Source organism: Nannospalax galili, unplaced genomic scaffold, assembly GCF_000622305.1.
Source record: "Nannospalax galili isolate Female #2095 unplaced genomic scaffold, S.galili_v1.0 scaffold544, whole genome shotgun sequence".
NCBI classification, from domain to species: Eukaryota; Metazoa; Chordata; class Mammalia; order Rodentia; family Spalacidae; genus Nannospalax; species Nannospalax galili.
In genome coordinates, this window is record NW_008350320.1 from 47294 (window position 1) to 69636 (window position 22343).

The window sequence follows — 22343 nt, forward strand, 5'->3', positions numbered from 1 at the left end:
GTTTTAGCTTTTGGCTCAGGAGTAAACCTTTGACCTGGCCTAATCTCTTAGCCAGGGATAGCTGAGTTATTTGTTCAGGACAAGGAGATGAGCTAAGGGTTGTTGACCAAGATGCTTTCCCACAGAGCAGGGAGCCTGCACTTTTATGACCAGGCCACTTCCTCTTGCTAGCCCAACAGTGTTCTGCAGGCCAGGGATTATCAGAGCCACTGTTTTCAGTGCCCCTCCCTTTAGCAGAGAATGCAGCCTGGACCTATAAGTTTTAGGCCACCTCACCCTAGGGCCTGGCATCCTGGTTTCCTACATACAAGTACGTAATATACATTGTTTCCTTTGGTTCATGCTACCTGGCCAACATATTTATTATGCAATGAATATATTTGCTATTCTAATTTGGTGGTATCTTTTTTTGCTCTTACTTAAATACATGGATTTTTCCATGCTGCTTCTGTGCAAAATGTAGCTTTCTATTGGTATTAATTTTTTCTGTCTCTATCTCTCTCTCATTCCATATATATATATTATATATTCATGTGATTACTTATTTGAGATAGATGATAATTAAACAGAATTTTACCTAATTTGTCTTCTTTGGGGAGAGTTAAATTTGCTTGTCATAAGCCTTCTGCATTGGTACCTGTTCCATTTTACTCTCAATTAAAAAATTTACATATGAAGTTGGAGAGATGGCCCAGTGGTTAAGAGTACTGGCTGCTCTTGCAGAGGACCCAGTTTCAATTGCCAGCAACCAAATGGCAGCCAGCAGCCATCCTTAACCCCAATTCCAAGGGAATTTGATGCCTTCTTTTGACCTCTGCAGGCATTGTAGTACGTGGGTGTACTTACATGCAGGCAATACACTTTTATACACAAAATAATAAATACAGTTTTTAAATTTACATGTTACAAGAGTGTGGTGAGAAAAAGAGGGAGAGGAGCAATTGATCATTTATCAGATACAGTGTTATCATTTTAGAGCTATAATGGTTTCTAATATTGTATAACATAGCAAGGCGAATAAAATGAAAAAAATGAATTTTACCTTAAAATAATTTAAAAGAGCATTGTAAATTTAGTCATCATTGAAACGTTAAACTGTGTAAGGAGAAGGATATGTCAATTACTCCATTTTGAAAAGCACCAAAAGCAATAAAATAATCTACCTCAAAAATATACACAACTCTAATGTACCAATTGTAAAATAATTAAAAATAATCTTTATACTCATCCTTACCAAGTATCTTCACCTTGGATATCTAGACCTCATATTGGAAAATATTTTCTTATTTCTAAACTCATTTTGGATTTTGGATTCACTTCAATTACTATGTTTTCATATTTTAGGCTGAAAATAGAAAAGTTTATGTTGTAATTTCATATTTGTTTTTATTTATGGTTTAGGAAAAATGTCCCAGTTTTATAATTTGACTATGCCATTGATATCAGTCTGTATTTTGTATTATTTCTAATTTATAACATTGAATGGGGTTGAGATGCTAAAGACTTCACAATGCCATCTTACTAGAAAATATAAATGTTCTATGCTAAAAATTATAAGTTCATATAGAAAGAAACAATGTAGCACATAAGTCAATTCACATACAAAATTGTAGAAATTCCTAACTACTAAATGTTTAAAAATTAACACCAGCCGGGAATGGTGGCACATGCCTTTAATCCCAGCACTCGGGAGGCAGAGGCAGATGGATCTCTGTGAGTTCAAGGCCAGCCTGGTCTACATAGTGAGTTCCAGGACAGCTGGGGCTACAGGGAGACCCTGTCTCAAAAAGACCAAAAAAAAAAATTAACACCAATATGGAGCACCATCTTTACCTATAAAATGATGATGGTTGAAATTTTACTAAATATGGCTTTTATAGATCCATCTTCACTTTTTACTTTCTAGATTTCTAGTTTTTGTGAAATTGAATTTTTACTTCAATTAATTACGATGTTCTGCAATGTCAACATGTTATCTCCTTTATGAATAAAACAATTAAAATTTGGGGATACTATTGAAATGGATTTTTTAAATAGGTTTTGATGGTCTTGTCTATATTTTGTAATTCAATATTAATCAAATACATTAGAAGTTTCTATGTAAAAAAATTTAAATCATAAGTGAATGTTACCTAAAGTATAATAGTATCTATCTCACCAAATAATAATAGAAATTGCAGAAAAAGTGAAGAGAACTGGGTGTGATATTCTTTACCTCAGGAGTCATAAAATCATTCATGCTGAACCCCTCACATCTATTCATTGACCCTAAGGACTTGCTCTTTTGGGATTAGAGCAGGAGTATAATATCTTGCCTAATGGGGAGCTTTGGATATTGAGCCTCTGGGATATCTATGCTATTGGAGTCAGTATGTGACCACTTCATTAATAAAATGTTTGTTAAGATTCAAAATCAAATATTATTATCAAAGATGACTTTTCTTTATGAAGGTCTTATTGAGTCAACTGGTGTGTCTACCTATCCTGATAACAAATCCTATGCAGCATTCAGGTGAGATTCTGGGCATCATTGCTTATGAAGATAGCCAGGTACCTCACTCTACTTTAGCAATGCTTTGGAAATTATAGCATGCATTTTACTACAAATTCATCATGGGAAGTGTTGTGGAAAGGGCATAGATAACATTATGAGGAATGAGACCCTCACTTGCTTGTCAACTGTCATTCCCTTGAAGCACATGTACCCAGCTCTCATTCAATTAACCTCATCCTGCCCACAAGTCAAGGAACATTTTGTCTGAGCAGAAATGTTCCTTTCTTGAACTATGATGATTGTTTCAAGTTATTCTGATGTTTTCTTAAATATTTGTGGTGCTGCTAATCACAGTTTTTTTAGTGTTTTCTAGGCTATCCATAAAAATATTCTACAAACTACTTCATTTAAGAATCAAAGTTCATTGTCCCCTCATACTTCTGGAGGTAGAAGTTCTTATATCTAATGCCATCACAGCTGATTTCTTCTGACACTTCAAACAGTGTTTTGATGTGGTCTTGTTTCTATTTATATGTGTGTGTAGCCTAATCTTTTCTTCTTACAAGAATACAAGTCATATTTGACTTGGACTAACATATAAAGCCACATTCTAATTTAATTTCCTTTCCCATAAACGCTTTCTAAAAAATAGTCATGTTGAGGAATTGAAAGATACATTTTCAATGTATGTTTGGGGGAGAACTTATGACCATGAGTAATTCTCTTATTGTTCTTTCGGTTTCTTTGGTTTGCTTTTGTTTTTGTTTGAGACAGGGTGTCTCTGTACCTCCAGTGGGTCTGCATCCCCTATGTAGAGATCTGCCTGTCTCCACCACTGGGATCCTGGTATTAAAGGCTTACACCGCCATGGCCAGTCCTTTCTATTTTATCAGTACAACTTTCCACAGAGATTTTAAATTGTCATTGTAGGAACACTAAGGAATCTGGGCAAAAACATCCACTACCAGTAAACCTCACTTTACAGCTTCCTAGTCTCCTATTTCACTTTCTAAAACCACCAAATGCTTTGAACATGAGTGTCTCAGAGAATGTCATTAACAAAACAACAGGAATACATTAAGTAACTTGTCAGATATCAAGCCTGAAGGTGATTTGAAGTAGAGCCATCCATCATAATCACATTTGTAATATTTAAAACTGACACTGTAGGACACAGATTCCTCATCAGAAGAAAGGATTCTGAGTTATATCTTCTGCCCCAGTGGAGACATAAGATTTTATATTACTGAAACATATTATTGAAATTATATTACTTAATAAATTAGTATCTTGATGGAGGTATAAAGACAAATCATTTTCCTCTCCCTTTTCAATTATGTGGATAGGAAAATGCCTTGAGAAGTTCACTTTCCAAAACATTAAAAGTGGTATAAATTCTACCTAAAATATAAATTGGTACCATAGTCTCTATATACATTGTCCACTTTCATCCCTTGAGAATTTTGCATGTTATTTTGTAATAAACCCTGCTGTCTTGTATACTATATTCTGTCTCATATGAATTCATTCAACAGAAAATAGGAGGATGATGGAGCTCAGAGGGGACAATTGTAAAATTATGGTAACAAACAGGATTGACCACTCCTTATCTCTTGACATAATTAGCCAATGCTGAAATTTTGCTCTGTTTCAAGTCTTTTAAATGAAACGACAAAATAACAATCATAGCCAGGAGTGATGACACATATCTTTAATACCAGCACTGCAGAGATAGAGGCATATGGATCTCTATGAAATCAAGAACAGCCAGATCTACATAGTAAATTCAAGGTAAGTTGGGGCTGTACAGAAACCTATTATCAAAAAGCAGCAACAAAAACACAATAACAAGCACATTGATTCACTACATCAGTATTCCTCTTCATCGTTTTCTTGTCATCCTAAAGTTCTTCCAAACTGAATGTGATAGCTTCCTTGATAGAGGGATCGTATTGTTTATGAAGTCATAAATAATATCAATACCCAGCAGCCTCAATTTAGGCAATGTGGAAAATAATTATATTGTGACACTATGGGAAACTATAGTATTACAAAAGATTAATATTATCATTAATAAAACTATTGAGTGGTTGAAGAGATGGCTAAGTGATTAAAAGCACTGGCTACTCTGGCAGAGGACCGAGGTTTGGTTCCTAGCATCCACATAGCAGCTAAACAACCATGCCCCTAACTACAGTTCCAGGAGACCCAATGCCCTCTTCTGACCGGTGGCATTACATGACACAGGCGCACTTACATACATGCAGGTACTGCACTTATACACATATAAAATAATAAATTAAATACTTTTAAAACCTAAGAATTTCTGCTGGGTGTGGTGACACACACCTTTAATAACAGCCTTCGGGAGGCAAAAGCAGGTGGATCTCCATGAGCTCAAGGTCACCCTCATCCACAGCAGTGTCCTGGTGTTCTGGGACTAGGGAGACCCTGTCAAAAAACAAACAATAGTTAGTGATTAAATTAGAGTTAAGAAAAGAAAAGCAAACAACAAAAAACCTAAGAACTCCATTTATTATTAAAGTGGGTTTCTGCTTGTATACAATGTTTAAAGTGCAATCCAATACAGAATTATTTTAGAAGAATGCTATTCAATAAGAATGTGCAGAATATTCTATGTCATGATAATGTGGTATTTTTCTCCCTGGGGAAGGGAGAAGATGAAATTTGTGCAAGGAACTAAGATGGAGAGCTTCAAATGTGCCTGTATTATTTCTTGAAATAAAAATGCCCCCCCAAAAATACATTAAGTGTATAATGTATTTTAGTAGTGGATTTGGTGTAGCCAAATTCTGTGATTTCTATTGTGAAATCACAATATAAAAGTAAAATATATTGACCTGTGCATAGTCTAAAATTCTTAAATTTGTCATGACGCAGATTTTTCATATATTTTGTTTCGTAGTTTAAGTACTCAAAATATATCATTAACATATGTGCCATTAGTTCTTGTCAAATAACCTTTATTTGTACATGCTATCATATATCCAGACTAAATAAGTATTTGAACAGTTAGTGATTTTTTCTTTGCTTTTCAGTACAAGCAAGATACTCAAAGTGGTGTAATGAAAGAACTCTTGTTAGTTACACATTTATAAAGTTAGAAAAGTTTTTCTCTTTCTATGACTCAACTCAAACTATCAGTTCCTTATAAAGGGGGAAACCAACATGTTATGCTGCCAACATGTGATGCTTCTCTCTCTCTCTCTCTCTCTCTCTCTCTCTCTCTCGCTCTCTCTCTCTCTCTCACACACACACACACATACACACACAAATTCACAGGGTAAGGATAGTGTTAGAAAAAGGATCGACCACTTGGTTGGATGATTTTGCTCTATTACTCATTTCTCATCATTGAAAAATCTCCATAGAATCCTTTATTCTTGTAGAAATGCATAAATAAATTTCCATATAATTAAGATATACAATAGGGAGTCAGGCATAGTGACACATGCCTTTAATTCTATCACTAGGTAGGCACAGGTTGGAAGACCTCTGTGAGATCAAGATCTGGTCCATGTAGAGAATTACAGGCCATCTGGGGCAACAAGGCAACCCTGGCTCAGAAAAGAAGCTATGAAATAGGAAGTTTGGAGAAATGGAAATTGTAAAATGGATATCATACTACAGCTTGTAAACATATCAGGTAATATCTCCAGAGAAAATGAAGACACCTAGAATTCTCATCCATATGGACATTATGCAGATGAATAGTGACAATGTAGGATGCTCAAATAAATGCAAGGTATGCGAGCCCAATATATTGTCAAATGGACTTTCCAATCATTGCTGTTTTCTTTTTCATCATGAGAAAAGATATAGATCTCTGGGCATCCTAAATTTGGGTTACATCTCTCTTACCCAAAAAAACACTAACTAATCCTAGAGAAGATTCTGAGTTCCATTATTTATCTCATTTAACTACTTTTCTTAAGTATTCTTATTACATTTAAACATGTAGTACCCAGTTTCCTTGTAGTACTACTTTACTTCCAGAGGAGAGAAAGTCTCTCTCCCCCAGAAGCCATCTAATCTTTGCTCCCACATAGCTGTCTTAGGATGACAGAACAAATGTGACCAACACTGTCACCAAGTTCCTATTGTAATTCATTGGCAAAATAAAACTTCAAGTTCATAGACAGTTTGCTTTTTTTAAGAATTGCATACAAGCATGCAATGTGTTTTGAACAAATTCTTCCCCTATTCATTTTCCTCAAATAATTCCTCTGTATCCCCACTTCTCATTCCAAACCTCACCTACTCTATTTCTTAAACTTTATTTTTGAGAAACTCATATAGGATTATTCTTTCTGCCTTATTTCCATCCAAGCACCCCTCCAATCCCTCCCATGTGCCACTAACTCCCTCTCAACCCTCTCAATTTCTTGGCTTCTTCATTATTGTTACATATATGTACATTCATAAATATAAATATATACATTTAGAGTTACCAACTTGTGGCTAAACTCTCAAGGAGCTAGTCACCAGATTCAACTGATTCTCCTTCTCTCAGTATTCACTGACTGCCTCTACTTCATCTTAAATTGAGACCCCATGATATTTTCCCCATCTACTTTGGCATGTCAAGTGGTCTATTTATCATGTAGACTTCCATAACAGAGAGATTTCATTGGTTCAGCTCACCTATCATGTCTAGAATTCATTAATTAGCAGCAGGTGTTCTCTTACATTTTTTATTCTACCTCTTCTGTGGTATTCTATGTGCCTTCAGTGTAGAGGTTTCATTGTAAATGTGTCACTTAGCTTCTTTTTACAACATATGGAGACTATTATAAAGTTCTACAGCTGGATAAATGCAGAGAATAAGAGACTGAGATGTGCTCTATTTTTTAAACCCACTGAGTCCATTTACTGCTGCCTGTACTGTAGGAGCATGGGTATAAGACCATGTACTGGAAGATCTGTAGCCTCTCAAGGGCCAAATCCCTGAAGAAAACTGTCTCTCTTTCCCCCCAGAAGTCATCTAACCTTTACTCCCACATACCTGAATAGAGGTTTCCCACCTGCTTCAATTATTGTAGCAAGTAAAATTGAGACCGCCTAGCAGCAAATAATGATTCATGTGTTGATTATTAGGAAATGCTAATTCAGTCACGTCTGGAGGTATGAGTGGAGGCTGGTCATAGAAGTGATTCAGGATGCATAATTTAAAGTTCTTATCTTTTCCACCTGTATGCTGTGTGTGTTTAATTTTTATTTATTTTTATTTTATGTGTATGTGTGTTTTGCCTGCATGTAAGTTGGTGTACCACATGCATGCACTGCTCTTGGAGGCCAGAACAGGGAGTCAAACTCCCTGGAACTTGAATGCTGTTAAACACCATGTGTTTGCTGGGAACTGAAACTGGGTCCTCTGTAACAAGAGCAGTTAGTGCTTTTCATAACTGAGCCTTTGCTGTGTTTCTTTACATCATCACATCCTGGGTCAACAGAGTTGAAACCATGAACTAATTGATCTTTAATTGGGTAATTATATAGGAAGATTATTACACATGCCAATATTGATGACCATTGCTTTAGAACTATATTTCTTTTTACTTGTAGATATGGATGACTTAGAAAAGAAAAGTAACGTTTATTTTTGCAAATATATTTTTTAATCTTTAATTGTGTGTCTCTATGTGTATGCATGTGAGTGTATGTCCAAGGAGACCAGAAGTGGGTGCCAAATTCCCTGTAGCTTGAGTTATGGAGTGTTTTGAGCTGCCCAACATTGGTGCTGGGAACCAAATTTGGGTCCTTTGGAAGAGTAGCTACTACTCGCCCAGTGAACCATCCTTCCTTCCAGCCCAGAAAAAGTGTAAATATTTGTAAAAAAAAAAATCTCTCTTATTTTATTTATTTATTTAGCAGCTGGTTCTCCTTGTAACCCCAGCTGTCCTGGAGCTCAACATGTAGACCAGGCTGGCTTCAATCTCACAGAGACATACCAGCCTCAGCATCCTGGATGCTGGGGATAAAAGCATGCACAACTATACCAGGTTCACAATATCATCATTTGCAACAATAGTTGCAAAAGTTTTGATGCTCATTAAATAGAACAGGCTTTATAGAAATATTGGATAAGAAGAGGATTGGAAGGATGATGTATGAAAAATTGAAATATTCATGTAGTTTAAATTGTAAATACGACAGCTTTCATTTGTTAAAGCACTAGTTTTCAAACTTTAAAGATATCAAATTCAGGGGTTAGAAAGATGGCTCAGAAGTTAAGAGCACTGATTGGCCTTGCAGAAGACCTAGAATAGGGTCCCAACACCCAAATGGTGACTAACAACAGTCCATAATTCCATTTCCAGAAGACCTGATGCTCCCTTTTGTCCTCTGCAGACATTGCAAGACATGGGTCCACTTACATGCATGCAGGCAAAACACTCATGCACATAAAATAAAAATAAATAAATTTTAAAATGCTATCAAATTCAGTGTCAGTATTCGGAAAAACTGTATTGATAAGAGCATCACAGGATTTATGAAAAGTGAGAAATCTATGATGATTTTTATGTCTACTATAAATGTGAGATTATATTCCCCAAAAATGTGTATCATTTTTGCACCTCTATTTTTAGGAATATTAAGCAGCAACATGGAACCTTCAAATCAGTCATGTGTTTCTGAATTTGTTCTTGTTGGATTGACATACACTCCTGAAGTTCAGCCACTCATCTGCAGCTTGTTCCTCACTATGTACTTTGTCACCATCCTGGGAAACATGCTCATTATCTTGGCAGTCGTTTCTGACTCTCGCCTCCATACCCCCATGTACTTCTTCATCACCAATCTTTCCTTCACTGACATCTGTATAAGCACAACAACAATTCCAAAGTTGCTTGTGAATATTCAATCACAGGATCAGAGCATCACCTACAGAGGCTGCATGTCCCAGGTATGTTTTGTCTTGATTTTTGGTGGATTAGAAAGTTGTCTCCTTGCAGTGATGGCTTATGACCGCTACGTGGCCATCTGTCAACCTCTGAGGTACACAGTCATCATGACCCAGTGCTTCTGTGTCCTACTGGTTCTTCTCTCCCTGACCATTAGTACTATGAACGCACTACTCCACAGTTTGATGTTACTGCAGCTATCCTTCTGTACAAAACAGAATATCTCCCACTTCTTCTGTGAACTTGTGCAGGTCATCAAGCTCGCCTGCTCTGATGCCTTTGTCAATACTCTCCTTATATATACAGTGACTAGTGTATTAGCTGGTGTTCCTCTGGCTGGGATTATTTTCTCTTATACTAAAATTGTGTCCTCTATTCTTAAGATCTCATCAGCCCAGGGAAGGAATAAAGCCTTTTCCACCTGTGGCTCTCATCTCTCAGTGGTGTGCTTGTTCTATGGGACAGCTTTTGGAGTATATATGAGTTCTGCAGTTGCTGACTCTTCCATTAAGAACATAGTCTCTTCTATGTTGTATATTGTGGTCCCTCAAATGTTGAACCCTTTTATCTACAGTTTGAGGAACAGAGAAATGAAACAAGCAGTGAGACACCTCATCTTTTCTGTGATTTTGTCATCTTCATGAGTTGATTTTTAAGTTTTACAAGAACATTATTGAGAATTTCATACATGCATATAAGGTGTTTTGATCAAATCCATGCCCATTCCCTCCTCTCCAACATTCCCTCCTCTGAAGAGGTAACTAAAATCTTTTAAGGATTAGATACAAGCTCCCAAATACTTTTGACATTTTTGGTCTTGGAACAGAGTATGTTGATAACAGGTCCAAGGACATTCTGACTTTTAGCCAAGAAACTGGCTACATTTCTTTGGAGTCTTTTTACCCTAACTGCCTAGCCAATTCCTACCTCCTATTCTTATCACACCATCCTCTGAAGGGGTTTCCCAAATTGCCAATAGGGAATAGGGATGCCGACCACTCTCACTTCTTCCATGCTGAACAGGGACACAGGGTGAGGCAACTCAGTGGGTCTATCTAAAAGATTCCCAAATTGCATAACTCTTATCTCTAAGGGGAGAAGAAAGTCGTTGAATCATGAATAGGAGATGTGAAGGAGAAGTAAAGGCAAGAGTAATTAGCATTACAAGTTCTAGACAGGGAACTAGAAAAAAATTCAGAACATGGCAATTTTCAAATGTCCATATGAGAGTCCATTGGAGTTTCTTGACAAGGGCTTCCAAAAGCATCCCTCTATTGGGTTCCTCCTCATTTCCTTTTGTCTTCCAAGACTGGGCTAGTTGGCTGGGAAGAGTGACTCTGCTTGGCGTTCTTTAAATGAATGAGCACAACCATGAATGCAAACCAAGAATCTTCCACTATGCCTTTACAGTAGACCTTTCACCAAGGTCAAAAAGACTTGATTTTGGTTGTTGCTAAAACAATAACTTCATGTCATAAAGTTCTTCACTTGCAAATATAATTTTCTTAAGGAGACAATAGACTGCACCTATGCACAAAATCTGTTGTTTGTACACTATTTGTAAGCAGATGATCCTAGATTATGACAGTAAGCCCTAAATATTATTTCATTTATTCCTAATTTCATCTACTCTTATAGAAAAATGCATATGTAGATTAATACAGCTTTTATTCTAACATAAAGACCAACAAAATTAAGATATTTGCAAGAAAACGGATGAAACTGGAGCTTGTAAGGCTAAGTGAAATAAAACTGATTCGGAATGACAAATGTTTTGGTCTTGTCTATCATAGGATGACTATCACTCATGAATGTTGACAAGGGAAAATTTTAAGTAAAGCTAAAAAAACCAGCAGCTGTGATCAGGGGATATGAAAGGATAATGTATAATGGAAGGTGAATATTAGCAATATACATATATATGGATCCATATATATATATGGATCAAAGGACATAATGAACTCCCCAAGTTTATACTTGAATTAGAAGAAGCATAAAAAGGAAAGGGAAGAGAAATTGGAGCAGAAGGAGTAAGAAGAACTGAAGAAGAAAAGGGAGAAAGAAAGCCTATAATTGGCTAAGTCTCAGGACCTAGGGGAGAGCCCAGCACTATTATTCTGCTAAACGGACATTGCCCCCTAAGTTCTTATTTTTATACTATGGAGTAATATAACTCTCAATCCTCATCAATGAAGTTTCATTTGCAGTAGATGATAACAGTACAAGACCAATAGCTAGTCGACATGCAGAGAATAAGTAACTGTGGAGTGTTCAACTCAAAATGGAACATTTATATATCACCTCCTCCATACAAGGTTCAGGAATCATCACACTGTGGTTACTACATCAGATAAGTATGACAAAATACAATTTCAACATAGTGTTCCTTTTTGTAAAGAAACATTTAAATTATTGCAACATGGGCTTGAGAGATGACTCAGCAGTTAAGAACACCGATTGCTCTTGTAGAGGAACCAGTTTCAGTTCCTAGCACCCATATGGTGATAGACAGTAATACCTAACTCCAGTTCCTGGGGATCTAACATGCTTTTCTGGCATCTGTAGTCATTACATGCACAGGTGCGCCACACTTATATATATTCAGGCAATCTACTTATACACATAAAAAGGAATAAATAAATGAATAAGTAAATAAATTTTTTAAATTGTCAGGACATTATTCAAACAGAAGAAATCAGTTATAACCAGGCCAACATGATTTGTCTGTATTGACAAGCACTGCTGATCTAGAGTTGATTAAATAAAGGCTTTGGAAGTATTTGGACAAAATATTAAAAACCAGGTTCAGTTTACATCAACGGTATATAATTTAATATTATACACATATGCAGGACATATTCCTAGTAAAAATTGGAGCTAGCCTTCCAGATACTAAGAAATAGAAAAGCATTATGTCAAAACAGGAAAAGAACTCTGAAATTCGTGTGGTGAATGGTATCTGTTATTAAAGAGAAGGCTATAAATTCTATAAAATAGAGTTACTCAAAATCAGAAGTGGGAACTAAGTGATATACATCTAACCAAGGGTCTTAGGACATCAGGTGCTTTTAATTCTTCACCTCTACAAATTTGGTCTTTAAGAACATCCTTTAAGACATCCCCTCTCCCTGAGTCTTGGACCTGTTCCTCTGAAACAGCTTCAGGAGGCCTGACTGAGCTTCCAGGGGTGAGAAGACCAAATCCTGCCATGTCAATCCCAATCCCCCTGCTTTGAGACCATCTCTAGCCCCTACCACAGCTCCAAATCTTGGGCTTCCCATCTAACGATTTGAGGTCTGCTCATTCAGTTCTCATCCCCTCCCCTTGGGCCTTGGCCTAATATGAATGATGTTGTCAGAGTATGCCTAACTAGCCAGGACTACTTTACCCTTGAGAAGGGCTCCTGAATAACCTGCCTGGACCCTTCAATATAAAATCAAAAGAGAAAATTCAGGGCCCACACATACTCTGCCTGGTTAGTTAGACCCTCCCTAGGCTGTCCCCAGCCTGATTTTCCCTTGGTGCCCAGACCTAATATGATTGCTAGAGACCTGTGTACTTACTACCCTGCTGAGTTAGACCTCATCCACTATGCCGCCATTCCCCTGCACCCTAACCAGCTTCCATTTTCTCTTCACACCCTATTTTCCTTCCAAGTCTGTTTCTTCCCCTTCTGCCTCAGATCTCTAGACTGGCCTCCTAACCCATACCTCACCCACCTGTATCCTGATCCACTGCACCCATATTAGCAGCATTTTCCAGCCTCAGGAACTCCAACTACTCTGCCTAGTTAGACCCTCCCTAGGCTGTCCCCATTCCTGCCTTGTCCATAGCACACAGACACACACACACACACACACACACACACACACACACATGCACACACACACTTGACCTGTCTGCAAGAGACCTACATACTACCTTGGTAAGTCAGATCCAGTTCACTGAGGATAGGAATAAACTCCTGACTGAACCTCAGGAAAATATAAATATATAACTAAATAAAATGACAAAAATTATACAGTACATGAAAAGTGATGGAAAAGAGATGAAAATATTGAATAAAACCCAAGCTGAAATGGAAATGGAATTGAAAATTTCAATAAGTAAATTTGAAAAACCAGAAAGAATGAATGCAATAGAAAAAAGAATGACAAGGCTGGATGACAAAGTTGAAGAACTGTTCAAGCAAAGAATATGAAACTTTTTTAAAAGCACAGGAATGTGATATGCAGGAAATACGGGACACTATGGAAAGCCCAAATATACATATCATAGGTATAGAAGAAGAATCTCAGGTCAAAGGCATTGACTAAGTCTTAAGAAGGATTATAGAAGAAAACCTTCCAAAATTAAGGAAAGAAAAATCTATACAGTTAAAAGAAGCACACAGAATACCAATGAGACAGTACCAGAACAGAAGATCCCTATGGCATATCACAGTAAAAACACTAAATATACAGAACAAAGACAGGGTACTGAAAACTGCTAGAAAAAAAAAACAAGTTAAATATGACAGAAAACCCATCAGAATTGCACCTGAGTTTTCTTTGCACACTCTGAAAGCAAGAAGAGCCTGGACCAAAGTATTCCCAATTCTAAATGACCATGAATGCCAACCCAGAATAATTACCCAGCAAAACTATCTATCATGTTTGAAAAAAATCAACATAATAGGGAAAATTTTTTCAATGACACCATTGGACTGAAATAATTCATGTTGACCAAACCAGACATACAGAGAATACTAGAAGCAATGCTGAAGATAAGAATGACTGTACTCAAGATGTTACAGAAAGAAAACAAATGAAGGCATAATTACAGAAACAAAATAGGACTAAGAACACAAATGAAATAAATGAGAATAGCCAATACACATCTCTCAATTGTAGCTTTAAATATCACAAAGCCTCAACTCCCCAGTCAGCAGATACAGGTTAGTGGGAATGATTAAGAAACAAAATCTGGGGCTGGAGAGATGGGTCAGTGGCTAAGAACACTGGCTGTTCTTGCAGAAAATCTGGGTTCGAATCCCAGCACCCACATGGCAGCTAACAACTGTTGGAAACTCCAGTTCCAGAGGATCTGACAACCTCTTCTGTCCTCCACAGGCATTGCACAACATGGGTGCACTCATATACATGCAGCCAATACATGCATACACATAAAATAAAAATAACAAATAAAAATTTTAAAAAGAAACAAAATCCATTATTTTGTGATCTACAACAAACTCATCATCAAGTAAAGGCACTACCTTATGGTGAAAGGATGGGGAAATAATCCCAACAAATGGCACTAAGAAACAAGCAGGTGCTATTTCCAATATCTGAAAAAATAGACTTATATTAAAACTAATCAGAAGAAATAAAGTCACTTCATTCTGATCATGGGAGCAATTGACCAATAAGATACTACAATCATGAACATATATGTACCAAATTTTGGTGCACCCAATTTCAAAAAATAACAGCGATACAGGGCTTTAAAACACAGATTAACCCCAACTCAGTAATAGTTGGTGACTTCAATCTCTACTAGACAGTCAACTGGACAAAGAAAAAATAACAGAGAAGCATCTGAATTAAATGTCATCATACATAAAATGGAACTTAATGGACATACAGTGAATACTCTACCCAAGCACCAAGGAATACACTTTCTAATCTGCAGCTCAGAGAAATTTCTCTAAAATTGATCACGTACTGGAGCTTTGAATAAACCTCAAAATGTACAAAAACTGAAATAATCCCATGCATTCTCTCAGACCACAAAGCAATAAAACTTGAAATTAACAGAAAAAGAAGCTCTAAAAATTGGGCAAACTCATAGATATTAAACAGCACATTCCTGAATAATAAAATGGACCAAAAATATTAACAAATAAAATTATTCCCAAACTTAATGAAAATGGTACTCAACACAATAAAAATTGAGATATTTTAAAAGCAGTCATAAAAATAAAGTTCATAGCTCAAATGCCTACATTAAAAAGTCAGAAAGAGCACATATAAATGACATACTGGTATAAATCAAGTCTCTGGAAAGGCAGGAAAAAGCAAACCCAAACCTAGCAAATGAGAAATAATAGCAAAAGTCAGAACAGAAATTAATTCAATAGAAACAAAACAATACAAAAATACATGAATATATAAGCTGGTTCTTTGAAAAGATAAACAAGATAGACAAATCCTTAATCCAGTTAACCAAAAGAGAGAAAAAATCCAAATTAACAGAATCAGAAATAAAAGTAGAAACATCACAACAGACAGAAAACTCCAGAACTCTAAAAAGGAATACATTAAAAACCTATGCTCTATTAAATTTAAAGATCTAAAAGAAATTGAAGATTTTCTAGATTAATGGAAATCTCAAAAGCTAATTCAAGAAGAGATCATCAGCTTTAACGAACAAATAACAAAAAAGGCAATTGAAACAGCAATACAAAATTTAAAGAAGTCCAGGTTCAGATGGAGTCACACCAAAATTCTACCAAACATTCAAGATCTGCAAGCCATAATACTTAAATTATTCAAAAAGATAGTTAAAGGGCTGGAGACATGGTTCAGTAGTTAAGACCACTGACTACTGTTGCAGAAGACTCAGGTTCAAATCCCAGTACCCACACGGCAGGTAACTCCAGGTCCATGGGATTCAATGCCCTCATTTGACCTCTGTGGGCACTGCATGACATGGATGCACTCACATACATGCAGTCATAACCCTCACACACATAAAATAAAAATAAATAGATAAATAAAAATAGAAAAAAATGGAAAACTCTAAAACTCCTTCTTTGAAGCCAGTGTCACAGTAATACCCAAAGAAGATAAGGACACAACAAAAAAGAAAACTATTGCCCTATCCTTAATAAACATAGATGCAAAAATTCTCCACCAAATACATTCAAACTTCATCCAGACATCAAAAAGATCATCCACCATCAAGTCAGCTTTAGTGCAGATATGCACGGATAGTTCAATACGTACAAATAAAATAAATGCAATAAACCATATAAATGGACTTAATGAAAAAGTCACATTATCATCTCAACATATACAGAAAAGCTCTTTGACTAAATTCAAGATATGTTTATATTAAAAGCCCAAGGGGAATTGGGCTGGAGCAAACATACATCAACATAATTTAAACTACATAAATAGAGACAGCCCAAGAAGGTGGGTTCTGACCTCTATTGGGTGTAGGCTCTGATCTCAGCAGACCTCCAGAAGGTGGCGGAGTTCTGACCTCCCTTCGTCCTCCCTCTGGCAAAGGGCCTAAGAACACAGGGGACTTCCTGAGAGCCCCAGATCCTTCTTCCACATGATGGTGAGTTTCCCCAAATTGTGCCATACCCATCCCCCTACTTGGGATTTCATAACGCCCCTCTCAAGGCCCCAGGGAAGACCTGGTTTTGGTAGGCTTAAGGCTAAGATCCTAGCAGAGAGCTTGAGAGGATGTGTTTCAACCTCCATTGGTGTAGCAGCCTTATCTCAGCAGACCTCCAGAGAGTGCCAAGTTTTGGCCTCCCTCTGGCCACCCTCTGGCCTCCCTCTGGCCTCCCTCTGGCAAAGGGCCTGAGAATGGGGGGAACTGCCTGAGAGCTCCAGGATCCTGCCTCCATGTGGTGAAGGAAGCCTGAGTATACCTGACTGGAACCTGAATCAGGCTTCTGTGAGTACTCCTGAATAGCTGATCTAAAGCAATCAGTTCCCTCCAAATTAAACCTGAGAGAACCTGAACCCTGTAACAACCAGCTTTACATAACCAATAAAGAAAGGATCTAGGCACGCAGATAATACAAACAGAAACATACTTCAATTTAATTCTCATATCAGGATCATAAGCAACAAAAGAAATTCACATGCCAAAAAGGGAAGCGGCCAAAATGGATAGGCTCTGGGCAGCAGTCCTGGACACCATTAAGGATGTTTAATGTACAGCAAAAGGAGAACCCCCTAGAGATAACCCAGGACACTGAACTTAAGAAAACAGTCATAAATATGATAAAGGAATTCAATGAGTTTAAAGAATACATGAATAAACAAATCAAAGAACTAAAAGAAGATATGGATAAACTTCTGAATGAATTCACAAAAGAGCTAGAAATATTGTAGAAAACAGGCAGAAATGAAGAAGGAAGTGCAAAACTCAATAAGCCAACTTGAAACAACAAGGGAAAGCCTCACCACTAAAATGAATGAAATGAAAAACAGAATATCAACACTGGAGGATAAAGTTGAAGAACTGGACCACTCAAGAAAAGATTATGGAGAATTTTAAAAAACACAGGAATGGAATGTGCAAGAGATGTAGGACACCGTGAAAAGACCAAATCTACAGATCATGGGAATAGAGGAAAGAGAAGAATTGCAGTTTAATGGTGTTGGCCAGATCTTAAGCAGGATTGCAGAAGAGAATTTCCCAAAATTAAGGAAAGACATCCCCATATAAACACAGGAAGAACATAAAACACCAAATAGACAGGATCAGAAAAGAAACTCCCCACAACATATCATACTAAAAACACTAAAGGTACAGAACAAAATGAGATTACTGAAAGCAGCAAAATATAAACAAGTCACATTCAAAGGAAAGCCCATAAGAATTACAGCTGACTTATCAGTGCAAACTATGAAAGCCAGAAGAACCTGGGCCAAGGTATTTCCATAACAATAGATGCCAGCCCAGAGTACTTTACCCAGAAAAAGTGTCTATTATAGTTAAGGAGGAAAGAAAAATCTTCCATGACATGAATAGCCTGAAAGAATACATGTCCACAAAACCAGCCCTTCAAAGAATACTTGAAGCAATACAGAGAGCAGAGAGAAACAACTATACCCCAGGGGCAATAAAAGAAAATAAATAAAGGTGTAATCTAGGAATAGGAAACATAAAATTAGACAGAGAACCCAAACAGCAATCAAAATAATGACAAAAGAAAAATGAGGAGGAACCCAATAGAGGGATGCTTTTGGAAGCCCTTGTCAAGAAATTCCAGTGGACTCTCATATGAACATTTGAAAATTGCCATCATCTGATTTTTTTCTAGTTCCCTGTCTAGAACTTATAATGCTAATTACTCTTGCCTTTTCTTCTCTTTCACATCACCTAATCATGATTCAAGGACTTTCTTTCCCCCCTAAAGATAGGAGTTATGCAATTTGGGAGTCTTTTAGATAGACCCATTGAAGGGGTACTCAAATTGCCTCACCCTACATCCCTGTTCAGCATGGAAGAAGCCAAGGTGGTCTGCTTCCCAATTCCCTATTGGCAATGTGGGTAACCTCTTCAGAGGACAGGGTGATAAGAATAGGATGTAGGAATTGGCTAGGCAGTTAGGGTAAAAAGATCCTAAAGAAAAGTAGCTAGTTTCTTGGCTAAAAGCCAAAATGCCCTTGGGCCTCTTAGCAACATACTCTGTTCCAAAGGCCAAAAATGTCAAAAGTATTTGGGAGCTTATATCTAATCCTTAAAATATTTTAAGGATACTTCTTCTGAGGGGGGGATGTTAGAGTAGCCAAAAGCCCCATAAAAATAATAATAATAATAAATAAATAAACTCCAAGAATTTTTTAAAACTGTATAAATAAACCCACAGCTCACATCTTTCTAAATGGAGAAAACTGGAAACATTCCCTTTAAAATCAGGATCCAGACAAGACTGTTGACTTACAATACTGGAACATGAGTACATGTGTACAGCTGAAGACTATATAATAAGGAACACCGTGCCAGACAAGAGAAACCTCCTATCAGCTTGTTGGTCAGGGCAGTGCAGGAGATTCCCAAAAGAATACATGTTATTGCCACAGCCCTTGATTACCTCCCAGGACTTGAAGGTAAGACCCTATTGCCAAGGAAAGTACATTGTTCAGACACAGGACTTGAAGCAAAATGGAGCTAGAACTGACCTGGAAGCCTCCTTCCTGAAGACTAGTTTTCATAATTCTGGAGGATAATATACAAGCTGCTAAGGAAGAAAATAAATCAATAGTACAACCCCAGCTTTAAAAGCTAATAACCACAACAATGACCACCAGCACAACAAACTATGGCAGTGCAGTAGTGGCACTTTTATCTTATGAGTGAACAACAACTATCTAACTGAACTTAAAGCCCTCTTAATGAATGGGAACCCATGTGTGGCACTGTAAACATAGCCAAATACAGATGGCTGGAGAAGTCATAGATCTTAGAAAAAACCCTACCTCTGTCAATATCCCTAGACAAATGCAATTTCTTACTATATGCTAAATATGGATATTTATATTTAAAGACAAGTTTACCATTCACCACTCATCAAAGAACATTCCTTTTGCAACAGAGACAATTATAGTGTTCCAAAACTGGTTACTCAGAGTGAATATACGTCTGAAAGATGCCCAGCCCTAAGTGACACATCTACAATGGAACCGCTACACCTAAGGCTCATGGAAAAGAATGTAACAGTGTGTAGAGTGAATATTAATGCATCTCTCAACTCTCACCAGCCAAGCATCCTCAGCCAAGAGAGTATGATCCAGAAAGGACTAGTGAATTGGTGTTATTAAGGATGCACTTTACTGAACAGCAGCTTTATTGTATATTCCCTTCTTTTTCTGATAACTTGCTATTTTTGGACAAGATATCATAGATGAGATACATAATTTCAAGTGATAGCTTTTAATGTGTGCAAATTTATGTCAATGAGTATCTATGTCTGTTCAAATCTGTGTAATATGGCACTATTCTGAGTGAAAAATCAGTAGTATAATTCAAAAAATGAACAAAATGTTACGTAAAAATTTTGATTAGACAATACATTGGAAACTCTGTTTTATTCTGCTGTATTACTTACAAAAATGGTTCAAAATGAATTGAACCAAATTAACATATAATTAGCAGAAGATTAGTTATGTACATTCACTTATTATTTTTTATGAATGTGGGTGTGTATGTGTGTAATATCAAACAACTCACTAAAACTTATGCTTTTGAATACTTTGTGTCCAGTTGATAGCACTACTTAGGAAGATTATTGATCCTTTAGAAGATGGAGCCTCACTCTGGAAGTAGATCACTGGTGATGGGCTTTAAGTTTATATCCTCTGGTCCTACTTCTTGTTCTATCTCTAATTTTTGGCTTCCAAGTTGAGCTCATGTTCCTGCTTACCATGTCCTCCACACCATGATGAATTATGTCTATGTCAGAATTATAAGTCCAAATCCCTTTGCCTCTTAGTGGCCTTATGTCGAGGCTTTCTGTCAGAACAGAAATGAAAGTAAGACCGAAATTAATATGTACATGTGTGGTAAAACTTTTATGGCTTTCTCTTAAAGCTCTGCTTCCAGTCTTCAGTGTAGTTGTTTCCCGAGCTGCTGAAGTCTGATGGCCCAGAACTTTGAAGACAGGAATGGTGAAAGAAATGAAAACAATAGAAGCTCAGTTTATGAGGTTTCAGAACGGGATAAGGACTCTATCGGGAACTGAGATATAGGCCATTTATTTGATACTTTGGCCAGGAATCTCCCTGCATTAAGCACATGTCCAGAATTAAAAGGAGTAGTCTAATTTCTTTGGTGAAAGAAATTTCCACATAGAATAATATTGAATCAGTCACTTTGTAATTACCGATTACTCTTATGGTGGTCTACAATGAAAAAAGAGCAACCAGGTGGGGGGCAGAAAAGCACAAAATACGCAGTTTGCCGTGGAAAAAGCACTAGGAAGAGTAAAGTTTCAGGCAAAATATGTGTTGATAAAAATATTGTAATTTTTAAAGGGATTGGTACTACTAAAAGAAGCTTTGTGCTCCGCATTAGAACAATTATGGATAAGTGACCTCAGGGCCAGACCCCACCAGCTAAAGCTCAAATTTGTGAAATGGGAGAATACAATATTTTCCTGCTACTAAAAAACTGCCTGTGGAAATATTCCACAAGTTTCAGCATACAGAAGTTACTGTAATTGTTATCCAAGGGGACCAGTCTTCATGCCAGTACATCAGGGGATCATACCACAGTGTCTATGTGTTACTGGCCTTGAAAAAATTAAGGCTGCAAGATTGAAGGTGTCATGGATTTTTACTCCACAATTTCAGAGAGCTGAAGACAGCCAAAGTGTAGCACACTTGGATTCCCTGTGAGCACACTCTAAGAGCACACTCTAAGAGGCCATTGAGTTAAGCTTTGAAGGTAATCGTGGACTGAGGTGCAGACTCGAAGATGTTGGAGATGTGGGAAATCTGCCAAGGAGAGATGCAGTCGATGGAGTTGAACCAGTACAAAAGTGAGATGTATGTTTCAAACAGCAATTCTGGAGGGGTGGAGTCCCCTAAGCCTTTCAAACTGAAGCCTCAGATATGCAACATGGAGCTACAGTATTTAGTGTTTGTCCTGCTGGGCTACAGACTTGCTTTTGACCATTTTTTCTTTCTCTCGTTTGAAACTGGAATGAATATTCTGCATCATTGCATTTTGGGATATGTTATTTGATTTTTTTAGTTTTACAATGTGTAATAGTTAATAGATTGTCTTCATTCTCAGAAGAGACTTTTGACTGCTGAACACTGTACTATTAAAGACTATGGGGAATTCTGAAGATATAATCAGTTAATTTTGAATCAGGGGATGGCCTTGAGGGATGAGGGATGGATTGTTCTGGTCTGAATACAAAATACCTCCTTTAGTCTCATGTGAATGAACACTTTTTTCTCAGCTTTGCTGTGAATTAAGTTCTAACTGTCTCACTGTTTAAAATTTTAGGTTTAGGAGTTGAAAGAGTAACAGGTAGAAAGGAAAACAACCAACATCAACAATCCAAATAGACCAATCTACTGAGCCCATTTATTGGTGCTTGTATGTACATGTGCTTAGGGCCTTTTATTTTACAGTAGAGATATCTCTTTTGTAGAATGAGTTTGGTAATGCCCATCCCACAT

General features: G+C 37.0%; 2 protein-coding genes across 2 annotated transcripts in view; one reads left to right on the top strand and one right to left on the bottom strand.

Moving 5' to 3' along the window:
• Nucleotides 1-4934, bottom strand: part of LOC103745494 (olfactory receptor 7G2-like) — a 13604-nt gene extending 8670 nt beyond the window's left edge. The window contains exon 1 of the mRNA XM_008847419.1: nucleotides 4844-4934. The gene's annotated coding sequence lies outside the window, so the exon portion shown is untranslated. The remainder of the gene's footprint in view (nucleotides 1-4843) is intronic.
• Nucleotides 4935-9122: 4188 nt separating this feature from the next.
• LOC103745496 (olfactory receptor 7G1-like) lies at nucleotides 9123-10064 on the top strand. Its single transcript, XM_008847421.1, has one exon. It carries the CDS (start codon nucleotides 9123-9125, stop codon nucleotides 10062-10064), a length of 942 nt encoding a protein of 313 aa, XP_008845643.1.
• Nucleotides 10065-22343: the final 12279 nt, after the last annotated feature.

Coding starts and splice junctions, on each gene's coding strand:
- LOC103745496 (XM_008847421.1), top strand. CDS start 9,123: ATGGAACCTTCAAATCAGTCATGTGTTTCTGAATTTGTTCTTGTTGGA.